This window comes from Clinocottus analis, unplaced genomic scaffold, assembly GCF_023055335.1.
Source record: "Clinocottus analis isolate CAN_PGR_092001 unplaced genomic scaffold, fCliAna1.0.p SCAF_60, whole genome shotgun sequence".
In the NCBI taxonomy this organism is placed as follows: Eukaryota; Metazoa; Chordata; class Actinopteri; order Perciformes; family Cottidae; genus Clinocottus; species Clinocottus analis.
Window position 1 is genome coordinate 355001 of NW_027176219.1, and position 13095 is coordinate 368095.

General features: G+C 43.6%; 1 protein-coding gene across 2 annotated transcripts in view; it reads left to right on the forward strand.

The window, feature by feature from the left end:
• llgl2 (LLGL scribble cell polarity complex component 2) overlaps positions 1-4954 on the forward strand; it is a 29996-nt gene extending 25042 nt beyond the window's left edge. The window contains exons 21-27 of one of the 2 annotated variants that reach the window (XM_068604080.1): positions 259-523; positions 1166-1316; positions 1416-1444; positions 1604-1651; positions 2449-2491; positions 3035-3096; positions 3179-4953. In XM_068604080.1, coding sequence (XP_068460181.1) covers positions 259-523; positions 1166-1316; positions 1416-1444; positions 1604-1651; positions 2449-2491; positions 3035-3074 — 576 coding nt within the window. In that variant the 3' untranslated portion in view covers positions 3075-3096; positions 3179-4953. Of the gene's footprint in view, positions 1-258; positions 524-1165; positions 1317-1415; positions 1445-1603; positions 1652-2448; positions 2492-3034; positions 3097-3178 lie in introns of both variants that reach the window. The other variant, XM_068604079.1, reaches the window with a different exon arrangement.
• The last annotated feature ends 8141 nt before the right edge of the window (positions 4955-13095 follow it).

Genomic DNA, 13095 nt, shown 5'->3' on the forward strand with positions numbered 1-13095 from the left:
AGAATGTTAAACTCCTTTGGCTTGGACTCTAGCAAAGAAAAGTGTACCTTAATAATTAGTTGAGCCACAAAGCTTGCAGTTAAATCTAAACTGCAGAGGAGGTTGCTGTTTGTCAAAAGGTTCTGAAATATTTTTATTTTTTTTATATAAAAAAAAAATAGTTTATTTAATAAAAAATAAAAGAGGTCTTTCTCCCAAACCTATGAAATAGTGCTCACTGTGAGGAGAAACCTGTTCACTGTGTTCTTGCTGGTTCAGGTTTTCACGCTGCCAAAGGTGAGCGCCAAGATGAAGCTGAAGCTGACGGCCGTGGACGGCTCCAGGGTACGGCGGGTGGGTGTGGCCTGGTTCGGCAGCAGCCGGTCGGAGGACTATGGTGAGAGCGGCCTTGTGGTCCTCACCAATCAGGGAGACGTCCACGTGGTGTCGCTGCCGACTGTCAAGATGCAGGTCCACTACCCCTGTGTGCGGCGAGAGGACGTCAGCGGCATCGCCTCCTGTGTCTTCACCAAGCACGGCCAGGGTAATGACACACACACGCACACTTCACTCAGCGGAAATACAAATATTTTACTAAAGCATGTAAACGAACCCAAAATACTAGTTTGAATCTGAAAACCAGCCTTTTTTTATTTCAAATAAGATTAAATTAAGGTCAAAATGTTTCATCTATTATGATAAACAAAATACAAAAGTGTGTTTGGTTCCCAAAATATGGTCCAATTTGAAAGGGGTATTGTTGGGATAAGGGAATATTCTTGAAATGGTATAAACAATGTGAACTAGTCTCAGGATTTTAGTATTTATTTTTTTTATTTGCAGTCCTGCTAAATCAAATAATAAATCTTCATCTGCTTCCAAGAAATATATTTGGTAATCATTAACAATTCCAAGTTTTAGACTTTGTTTTCAAATAAGCTACTTAATGACGAGTCATTCAGACGCATTTTCTTCTTCTCAGTTTATGAACAGAATAATCCTCAGATTTCTGTCAGCAGCTGGAGGTAATTGGGGCCCCTGGGCCTGTGCTAGGTAGGCCTCGTACAGTACCCGTACAGTCTCATGCCGTCATCCAGTCTTCTGAAACGACAGCAATGATGACTGTTTTTAAAGGAGTTGTTCCAAGTGACTAAATGACTGTCTCTGTGACGCTTGTCCTCCTCAGGCTTCTACCTGATCTCTCCATCGGAGTTTGAACGGTTCTCTCTGTCCTCCCGGAACCTGGTGGAGCCTCGCTGTCTGGTGGAGGTTCCTGTTCACACCGGATCCACCACCCAGCGTAGACCACAGCCCGATGGAGCCTCATCTGCTCATAGGTACAACTTGTTGCCTGTTTCAGTCTTTCTCTCTGATTTGAAACTCGCAATTTCGTTCAGTACCCCATGACTTTTTGTCTTTTCTTCTTGTCCTTCTAGAATTACCACACAAGACGGTGAGGATGCAGGTAACATGTCTGTCAGAGACCTCTAAATGCATCATTCTTAACGCGCATGTGCCTCTGGCTGAGGGAACTCCTCATGTCAAGTTCTGTTTGCTGTCCTTAAACTCTTGTGCTTGTGCCGACTGTACTGACGTGTGCTCTTGCCTGCTGCCTGTGTTCCAGAAAGTGCAGCTAGACGTGTTATGGAGCATGCTTTGCTGAATGACGAGAGTGAGTACAGAAGTATGAAGTAGTAATAAGATCCAGGAGGCCCCTCGGTTACGGTTTGAACCCTGAACGGGAGACGTGTCTCTAGTGTCACTAATGGATAAAAGTTTCCCAGTTGATGACCTGCATCTCATCTCGTTAAATATGAGCTCATTTGCATACATTTACAGGACAGAAGTTTTGAGGAATAAAAGGTTCCATACATTGGGCAATGAATGCTGTATGAACAAACCCCTTAGTGAAAGGCTTCAGAATATGGAGAGGATAGAAGTTTGGATGTAAAAGAAGCAAAGAAACATTTATTTAGAAAAAACAACCTAAAGTATTTTTTATTCGGAGATTTTGACCCTACAGGTAAATAGGGTTAAAACATGTTTTACTAATGTATATCACCGTGAATCCTACCCAGTTGATTACTTGCATGAAGACAATAACAGTTCTTTGTTGTTATGTTTAAATATGCAAATGAGGCAATATGTAATGGTAACTTGAGAAATATATATATATATAGACAAAGTATTAAAAAAGATCTCTAAAAACATTAATTAACCAATATATTTTCCTGCCTCTCAGCTTTGGTGTTACGTGCACTCCCCTAACTGATATGTCAGCTTTTAGCTCCCATCAGACACGCCCACATCAGCGGGTTGTGACCCTGAAGCAGTTGTTTACCAAACCTCATCCCAGCGCATGATTTGAATAACTCCCGTTTGACCCAGCAAGCCGTCTCGTGTCACTAAAGCGCTGCGTCAGCGTTTAAGTGCACCAGTTAGTTATGGTTCCGTTTCCCTGTCTTGCAGAAGTGCTTCAGGAGATCCAGAAGTCACTAGAAGGAGAGCAGACGTGAGTATCGTCCCTTTCTGATGAACAGGAGCAATTGTGATGTTTGTCCAGCACCCATAACTCGAAGGAACGCCTCATTCTCAGAATTTAACAGAAGGCACAGATGTAACGTTTTAGAATTCTCAATTCCCGTTCTAGTATGTCCTGGGCTTTTTAGACTGAAAGGTGCCTCTTCTGTCCCCAAGTAGCCAAGAAACTGAACGCAGTTTTGAAAGTATCAAGCAAACGAATAATTTGCTAACAAAGTTGGGTGAGGTAACTTTGGAGAAACCAGCAGGCGTTGCCAACACTTTTTCCGAAGCAGGCAGCGAGCGGCGCAAACTACAAAAGCCTCAACTCGAGGCACAATGACGCAAAACAGCGACGGCCCGTCTCTTCAGTCTTTTTCCTCCGAAGCCATTCCCCCTGAATTATCATTTGGAGTTATTACAATCTTGTTTTGTGTGTGTGTGTGTGTGTGTGTGTGTGTGTGTGTGTGTGTGTGTGTGTGTGTGTGTGTGTGTGAGAGAATCTGTTATGCTGACAGCAGCTCTGTTCACGCAGGTCCCTCCTGGAGAATAATGTGAAGAACGCTGTAGCTTGAGCGATGTATCTGAACGGTTGAGGTGAGACTCATAGACCAATTCTTCTGCAAACTAAAAAAACTGTCGGCACGAGTTTCAATCTGCTGTCCCGTCTCCTCTTCAGTGTGAACTGACGCAATTGAAGCGTCCAAGTCCTGGAGCAGCACTCGCCTCCTGCTCGACCGACGCAACCACTACTGACCCCACCCCCCAGCCTTCGCCTCAGTGACTGACCCCCTCCCCACTCACCCCTGTGGAGAGACAGTGAAGGCTTACGGCGTAAGACATTGGGGCGGTGGGGGGGTGCCACCTGTGCCTAAAGACTGTACGCGAGTAATCACAACGAGGTCACCACCATTCTATCACCTCAAGCCAATGAAGCGCACTCCTGACATGTGACCGGTGCCATAATTCATCACATGGAGACCAATACCAGGATCGAACCAGTGTCTCCGATCTGCCTTAGAGGCCACGTCCACGTCCCTCTAAAATCTTTATCACCATCAGCCTTTCATGGGGCAGCAGCTCTTCCAATCACCTCGCTCTCTGCTGTGCAATCTGACTGGCCTTCATCTACCTACATGGACAGGTAGCTGGAAGGAGAGTGTGTTTGTGTGTGTTAATGGGGGGGGGATTTGAATAATGTTGATGAAAATATTTTAGAGCTTAAATTTTATGCGATTTGTGCCTAATTTTTTATTTGAAGAAAGCTCTGATTTAATACTGTGGAAGCCCATTTCTTCTGGGAGAAGAAAAAACAATCATATCTTCTAAGTTTCAATCAATATAGTGTAAAAAGTCAATATTATGAGATTATATGTAGAATTGTGATTTATGGAGGACATTTTTTTAAATCAAAATATTTAGATGGTAAATAAAAAAGAAAGACTACTTATATTAATAAACTTAACAGGCTTCATCAGTCACAATAATTCATATTTTTGATTTAGTCTTGTAGTTTTGACTTGGCATATTGTTGTTTTGACACGATGTTATTGTTTTTTTTACATTTTTACTATCAAACCTCATACCATACTTATACAAACTACTAAATTTGATTGAGGGTCATAATTTAGACTCTGAAGTCATAACATTTACATCCTATCCTATAATTTTGACGCAATGTAGCCAATTAAATAATTTGCCCAGGTCCCAACCCATTTTACACTCAATAGAAAGTGTTATTTCCTAATTTGTTTTTGTAAATCCTTTCTTTTTTTGTGTGTGTGTGAATGAGCTTCCATAGTATTCAGATAACTATATCAAGGGAAATGTTATCAGCAATGTCCCAGAAGTGGAAGAAGAAAAAAAAAGACTCAAAAGTTGTTTTACGTATGTCAAACTGGTGTGAACATGTTTTTTATGAGTTTTCATTCATAAATCAGCAATAGCATTACAAACTATTGTGTACGTCCGTACACTGCTGACGTAGCCCTCTCCACTCCCGTCCACGCTACCTTGTAACCTGCCATAGGTACTCCTCCACTACTGCGGCTCACAGTGCTGTATTTTATTTTTTGAGAGAGTGGGAGGGGGAGGACAGCTTTCTATAGGGTTTGGTTTAAAAACTTTTTTTTGTAAATTTAAACCATTTTTATATGCCAGCAATGAATAATGTAATTTAGGAATGTAACTGTAAGCTATTGTAGTGAAATGTTTTTAATATATACAGTATGTATGTACCTGTGGGCCTGTTGTAACTGGGGTTGGCTGCTACTTAGATCGTACAAGGAAATATTTTGGTACTGTGTCTCAGAATGCTGGGTGTTTAGCATCAGCCTAGAATATATTTTTGTAGTGAACTGATTAAGAACCCTCCTTTTTTATACTTCACACTACAGATTTGTTTTGGATAATTATTACATGTTTTGTTTCCCAAGAAACCAATGCGTCTGTTTTTATTTGTCACACTATTGTTGCTCCATTCCCCACCAGAGGAAGTCTTCGGCGGCGTCTAAATGCTGTTCGGTCGCATCATTTTGGCCCGACTGATTATATTCCCAGAACTCTTGTGTTCTTTTTTCAATTCATGCTCTTCTCTTAAAGCCCAGCTTCATAATCTCGGCCTTTTGTGGCCGGGCCATCTCCGGTGAAGTGGATAAAAGAGGGATCGGTTGTCATATGTGCACAGCCAAGAGTTTTGATCATCCATTATAGAGCGAGGAGCTTTGTCCACTAATTGCCTCGAGCCGCAGCGGCATTGCTGCAACCCGAGCCCTTGAAGGACCGGGCGGAGGCAGAGCTGGCTAAACAGCAGCGGCTCTGTTCAAGATGACCCTGCGAGACTAGTCTCGTCGTTTGGAACATTAAGACGTCGAGCGAGCTGGAAAACGGGCGCCTGGGTGGGACTTTGGTATTGAAGCTCAATGGGGGTTAGCTGTCTGCTTCCATTTTTCTAAGACAGATTCAGAGTTTGGGAAAAGTGTAATCCCCAAAAAGATTCAAGAATAATTTGGCCATTGCATTTTAGGATGTTGAAGAATGTTGTCCGTGATGTACCGTCATGCGCTCGTACCAAACACGAGAATAAACAAATTAAAACCCAAATTCTTTTAGCAAAATTCACAGGAGCTACCGCCATGACATGCTCAGCCGTTGCCACAGCAAGCCCCAAGCATCCTTTAGCACAAACAAAACGGTGACTTGAATATTTGCTTCCAGTGACTGAAGTTTCTGACACCCGGGATGTTAGCAGACGCTCAGTTTTTCCATGACGACGCTCTTCCAGGCCTGTACTCCAAATTAAGTCACTCCTAGCTATAAAGCAGTTTTCTGCCTTTAGTCTGGTCTTCTGTTTGAGAAAGCACTTCATCACCTTTAGGATCCTTGTTCTGCTGCATGAAGCCCTGCAAACCAGGTTTTAATGTATTCATTCTACTATTGGGGAAATCAGATGTCCAACTTAAAACCACACAATGTGGTTGACCAGTGCTTTTCTTTTAGACACATCCTAAATATCTTGGGGGGAGGGGTGTAAGGTTACATTGGAAGCAGGAATTGGGGGAATACCTTTTCTAATCACCATCCCCCATTAAAAACATGAAGTTAATAAAATTACATGATTAAATTTCGAATAAGAAGATCTTCTATTCCTACTTGACATTATCTCCCATTTCAGATGTCCCAAATCGATTTGTTAACATTTGCTGTAGTAGCTCTGATCAATCATGTATTCTTGGAACACTGCACATTGCAGGAGTTATGGTCAAGAATGATAGATGTGTGGGTTAAGGGGTAGTAATTAATAATAAAATGTCAAACGTTATTTATTTATTTGTAGTCTTCGCACTTGTCTTTAATAAAAAACAAAGAAAAGAAAATCCTCTGAAGTGTAAGTGCTGACTTTCACTTTTCTCTAGTCATGTTTTGCTGGAACATAGAGCAAATACTGAAAACAATGTGGTATTGCGAAACGAAAATTGTGCGGAGTGACGTAATCTTCGCCCCTCCACTCCATCGGCCCCTATTGTTGATCACTCTAAGCGGCACCTCTCACCTTTCCTCCCAAGCATTCGCCAGCTGGCCATATGAATAGCAGCCGAGCCGTGTGACCTGGCGGTTACAGCTGTATTATTCAGAAGGCAACTTGTGTTTGTGTGTGCATGTGTGTGCGTTGATGCACGCCAGCTCCCCTTTTGTTGACGGGGGCATCGTGTGCATGCATAAACCACATGCAAACTTTGGGTGGGTGTGTATTGCATAATTGGCTCTGAGCCTTCCTGTATGATGTTGGTGGGTGGGATATTGGTGTGTAACCTCCCTTCAGTCCTCATGAGCATGGGTGCATGTTTTTATCAGTGACACCAGCTCTTTGAGGACACGCCGGAGCACGTTGCAGCCCCCCAGCCATGCCTGGGTTTCACCTGAGAAGCCTGGTAAGCTATATTACACTGAAATGAGCTCTCACTGCTTACCACCCCCCCAGGGTGTACAGGCTATACAACTACATTTAGGCCGATTTAAAGATAGCCTTTCACTGCCGTTTAGATTTAACCTGCAGATAATAGCTGTTTGCTGTTACGAAAGGAAAAGGGGTCGTCGTCCTCCAGCGTAGAAAAGAGTCATAGCCACTTTAGTTATTGTTTGTCTTGCCAGAGATGCACTGCTGCCCTTGAACTTAATAACAGATAGCAAATCGAGCCGGTAATGGCGAAACTGGATCTGGCCTGAATGTCTTGAGCCTCAGAACAAGGATCAGGGACTTAAAAGTGTGAAACCTGGTATAGATGTTGAAAGATTGAGCTAAGGACCTGGTTTCATTGAGTTTGACAGACATGTTACTCAACTTACAGCCTGCAAATGTTGATTTTATTAAGTGGCTAACTCAAAAAGTACAATAAATAATACAAAAACTAAACCAAACTAAATACAGACAATTTATACATTTTTCTTAGGTTATTTCAACACTGAAGAATTGATAGCATGTCACCAGTCAAGTCTAAAGGTAAAACAAATGCCACAAAGCAAAGGGCAGAGGCAGAAAAAAAAGGAAATCAGCAGAAAAATGTAAAACAGAATGCATCTCAGCCTCTCTCCAAAGTGCCTAATCGCAGACAAAGAAGAAGTGTGGATTCACCAACTCTGGAGTACAAAAAGACAGATGAAGTGAAGAGCAGTCTTCAGAATAAAGTAGATCAGAGTAGAAAGAGAGGTACAGAACCAAAAGAATCGCAGAAAAAAGTGGGGAGCACACTCGAAAACGGAACAACTGTAAGTCGTAGAACACAACCTCAACATGACAATGATAGTAAGAAGGGCAAAAGCAAGACCTCCAAACTCAAGCCTCCATCAAAAGCAGCCCCAACTATGCGTGGGAGGATCAACAACAAGCTCCCGACCAAGCTGGAAAACAAGAGCAGTGACAAAGTGACAAACACTGGGGAGGAGGAATCAGAGAGTGATACAAGAAGCTCAGCGGAGGTGACGAATGAGGAAACTAGTAACGATGAAAAAGAGGAGGAGCGGAGAAGTAACGAAGAGCTATCCGAGACACATGGGTGTGAGGAGAGCACTGAGGAGGAGGCTGAGGCATCGGATACAGAACAGACGGCGAATGAGGAATCTGACAAAGAGCTTTCAGAGGAAGCCAAATCCAGAAGGGAAGCAGTCACGTCCAGTGAAGAGGAAGAAGTAACTGAGAAGGAAGTTGAGGTATCTGATGAGGTCAAGAGTGATGTGAGTGAAGATGCGGTGATAACCAAGGAGGACATGATTGAAAAGCCAACGGCTGATAAAGCCTGCAGACGACGCAGACAGACTCCACGTGCCTCGGAGCCTAGACAAGAACCGAAATACAAGATGTTTAAAAAAACAAAGGCAGATAAGCAGGCGGAGAAGGTAGAGAAAAAGAAAACCAAAGCAGAGAAGCAGAGGCGAGAAAAGGAAGCCAAACAAAAAGCCAAGGAGGAAAAAAAGAACAAAAAGAGAAGACAAAAAGAGGACAAATCAAGTTCTGCAACAGAGAAGATTCAACCAGCAAAAGACCTTTCCATTGACAAGGTTGATGCACTAAAAGACAATACCCAAACAAAAAATGAGAAAGATGATCCTGTAGAAGCTGATCTAGTTGTCGAAGAGGAGAATGCTGAACCAACATTGACCAAAGCCATCAAAGGCCAAAACCGAATTATGCTTCTCAAAGCCAAAGGTAAGAACCTCAAAGCCATTGTGGAGCCTGAGGAGCACCAGGACACTGGGCATGTCATAAAAGGGCGGCCACAGAGCTTGCTCTTGGGGAAGGTCAAGATAGCGTCTCTCCGACATAAAGCGAATAAAGTGTTAGTGAAGCCTAACGAGGAAGCATCTGAGTGCAAGGCCATTGAAGGGGTCTCCAGCCAAACGAAGGAACCTTTGATAGCACGGAGAAAAGGCGCCACTCTTCGCAGAGTGTCTGGTTGGATTCAGAAAAGCATGCCACATGGGTTTAACGTGAGGAAGAAGCTTTCTGCTTGGACCAAAGCCATTGGGGTATCCCACTGGCTTTCCTTCCGGACAATAAAGCAGAAGCAAGGCCCTAGAAAAAAGGGTAATATCCTCAAACATAGGATGGCTATGAGAGTGGCCAGTCAAACCAGTCTGACCAGTAAGAAAAATAGGACCTCTTCTGTAGAAAGAATGGGTAAAGAAAATACCAGCTCCCATGGAAAGGCGGGTGAGGGAGGGGAAGAAGCGGTCCCAGCTGGGGAGAAAGAAGTAGAGGCCAAATACGCGGTGGTACTCCCCAGGATGAACAAACTGGGCAAGTCAAAGGGGGCCGAGGTTCCCCAGGCAGCTCCTGAACCTTTTACTCCATCAAGTACCACTGGACCAACAGGAGATCCCACAACATCACGGCCAAAAACCCCAAAACCAGGTGCCAGGCTTGTGCTACCTGTCAAACCAGATCTCAGCCTCCTGAAGTCCATCAAGAAGTCCTTGCCTGGGAGGTTAACATCAAGTGCAGACGTGGCCGTGAGGAGCCATGGGTCCAGTGATACACTGGAGGGATCGTCCAGCATTGAGGATAGAAAGAGTAGAGCTGCCCTTGACAATGAAGATGCAGTCAGTGTGCTACAGGCTGCAAGAGGGAAACTGAACTCCACGCAGATCAAGCTGACCAATATGTCCTTATCGGGAGAAACAGTAAGTGCTGGGGTGACTCAGGCCAAGGGACCAGACCCAGCGAAAGAGGCTGCGACTGGGATACCCACGTCCACCACTCAGCCCTTTCCAAATGGGGAGAGGAGTGCTGTGACGTCAGGGGTCCGGTCCTTGTACGAAGAAGAGGCAGACAGGGAAGTGGCCCAGCTAATGGGTGAGAGGGGCATATATACAATCCCCCAACCAGAGGTGCACTGGGCTGGTAACCCACGGATGAGTGGAGACCCACAGGTATGTTACATTTTTGGTGGTAGACTCTTCATTAAAAACACTTGTGTTGAGTTATGTCTGAAACTACACTCTGCACTTAAAAGGTTTAGAGAAATAACAATGGACGGAGTGGGATAACATGTAATTGAATCAGTGGGATCCAATGATTCTTTGAAGATCAATCCTCTGTCTTTGCTGTGTGTGGGATCAGGACTGGCTGCGTGCAGAGAACCTTTTGCCCCACCAGACGGTGGAGAAGCTAACCAAGTGGACAGTCTATGATGATGGGGGCCAGGCCAGGACTGTTCCTGCCGACAATGGCAGAGGCCCCTGGGAATCAGAGGACCCCACCCAGGAGATGCTGGAGAGTCGACTGGTCAGCACAAAGGTTTGGATTGATATTGCATTATGACAAAGTCTTGCTAGGCCCATCTCCTGGCTATTCTTTGGGCGCTTTCAAAATTAACGCAGAGCAAAATTTATTCTAGCTTCATGCTGACCGGCAATGTATGCATTCCACAGATTCTGACTGACCTTAGAACCTACAGGGAATTCTGGATCTCTATGTTATTGCCCCCGATATTCTTCTACTCATAACTATTACAAATTGGAGTCATTAACCCATGGACTATATGGGTGGGACCCTTTAAAGTATTAGTTGGTTGTCCTGATTGATACAGCTGTAATCATGATTGACAACACTGCCAGCAGTGCCTGCTACCCTTGTAAGTACCTCGAAGTCGCATGAGTTATCAGTGCCTGAGCAGCGTCTAACTAGTTCCATGAATTTGTCTCCATTGCGGACAGTGAACCACGCGAAACAAAAACGAAACCACTGACAATGGATACACCTTATGTTACATTTTCGTGAAGTTCCAGCAGTGGAAGAACGGTGGCCTTTGACTCAAAGACAGCAAAATATATGTTTTTGTCTCATTAAAAAAAAGTTACACAATTGCTGTCTGATTACGAACGCCTCAGGGTTGGAATATGAGCATATCAGTTCTACTTGATCACTTTTAGCCAGTGTGCACACATGACAATAGAGCATAAAAGCCTGACTGCTGTTTTATTTATTTGCTGCTTATGTGTAGATACAATAGAGCATACAACACACCTGCAGCACACTGCTATGAGATTGCAGTATATCAGCTATCACACCTCTCCACCGCTGCAAGTGGATTGGTTACCCGCTGTGGAAAGGTTACGGATGGAGTGGACCATTTGCAGTGGGGAAGTGCAGAAACAAAACACATCTCAAACCATAAAGGGCTCTGGCGAAGGCTCATTCGCTTATTTAAAAAAATTACTTTTGATTCAATGTTTGCCAGACTAGAAGATGCCTGTGGAGAGAAGGTAAGGAAGGGGCAAAGATGTCTTAAGTTGATAGTCCTGACTAAATGGATGGAGACTGATGGGGATTTGATGCCAACATGTGTCCTTGGAGCTGCTCATGTCTTTGCCTTTTTCAGGTGGTGAAGTCTGGCTGCCAAAGAGCTATAGAGGTGGATGAGGTGGAGGATCTCGCCCAGCTGGAGTGAGTGCTCTCTCTCTCTCTCTCTCTCTCTCTCTCTCTCTCTCTCTCTCTCTCTCTCTCTCTCTCTCTCTCTCTCTCTCTCTCTCTCTCTCTCTCTCTCTCTCTCTCATATATTCATTCATATTCATTCATATAGCTATCTATACACCCACTTGTCTATGTATTTTTTATATATAGATATATTCTCATTCGCCTGCGCACACACAGTATAAATACCCTTTTTAAAGCTCTCTGTCTGCTCTTCTCAGAGAGGTGTGCGAGAGCTCTGTGCTGCTGAATCTGAAGAAGAGGTTTCACCGTGACTGTATTTACGTAAGCTTACTTCCTGATCTCACACTATGATCTAAAGCAGTGGTTCTTAACTGGTCTGGCTCTGGGACCCACCCATCACCCTAAATTACAAGCCGCGACCCAAATCGAGGAACATTCTCAACATCTCCAATGTATTTAATGAAAAGATAGTGCAGTTTGAACCTGAGGTAGTATGGAGACAGTAGTGTTACATGCTGGGTGTGTGATGTCTGTGAGCAAGTGACGCATTGTCCCTTTGGTATCGGGCCGCACAGAAAAAATAAAAACAAAAATTATTATTTTGAAAAATGACTGGATACATCCGTCTGTGCGCCTGAGCCTCTTACTCTTGACACTTTTCAGAGGCTACAAGAGAACGTTGCCCCAAAAATGAAACTTAAATGTACATTTCAAGTCTGCCGGAGTGCCGGTGTTCTGGATTAAAATCAAGGCAGAATGTCCTAAAATCGCCCAAAAGCTCTGAAAACCTGCAGGAAACATCCAAACCATGCGTGTGTATACAGATCAGGAGTAGTATAAAACTTAGTCAGTGTTTTCGGAACTGTAGGATTTAGAGTCAATTTAACGTGTTCTGTGAAGCACAGAATGCAGTCGGGCAGGCGATGTCAGAGGGAGGGCCTGCTGGTGATGCCGGCCGCTCCACCTGGCTTGATACAATCTGGAACACGCTGCTGAGAACATGGCAGAATGTGCCTGCTAAAAAAACGACATTGTGTTGTATTTTTTTTTTTAAATTCTAATTTTTTTTTTAAAATGTCCCAAGCACAGGCCCTCGACCCATTAAAAACAGGTCCCACCAGTTGAAAACCACTGATCTAAAGCAGGTAAAATGGTAATTTGTTTAAAGAGGTGTTTTGAAACAACTTAAATGAGCAAAAAATAAAAGGAAACTGAGCAAACTCCATCCACCAAGGAGGAACACGAGATTTGGTGGAAAGCTCAAGAAAAACTAGTACAATGGGCAAGCATGAAATTTAGCCTTTGAATACTTTAAATGGAGGTGAACACATCTTGGGGGGTAATAAACTACAGATAGATAATAGTGCACTTTCACAACTCGACACGTAACAATACCTGTTGTCTGTTGATTTTCAGACTTATTATTTTTTCCCAAAAGTAAATCATTTTTCATTTACTGAATGCCTGTGTAATTTTCTTTTTTCCCAGACTTATATTGGAAACATGCTGCTGTCCATTAACCCCTTCAAACCCCTCAACATCTACACAGAGGAGCTGAGACAGAAATACCAGGGCTCAGAGCAGCATAGATACCCACCGTGAGCAAACAATTCTCACACAGAGCGGCCCTGTTTGTATTATTTATTTTTAATGCCATTTATCCC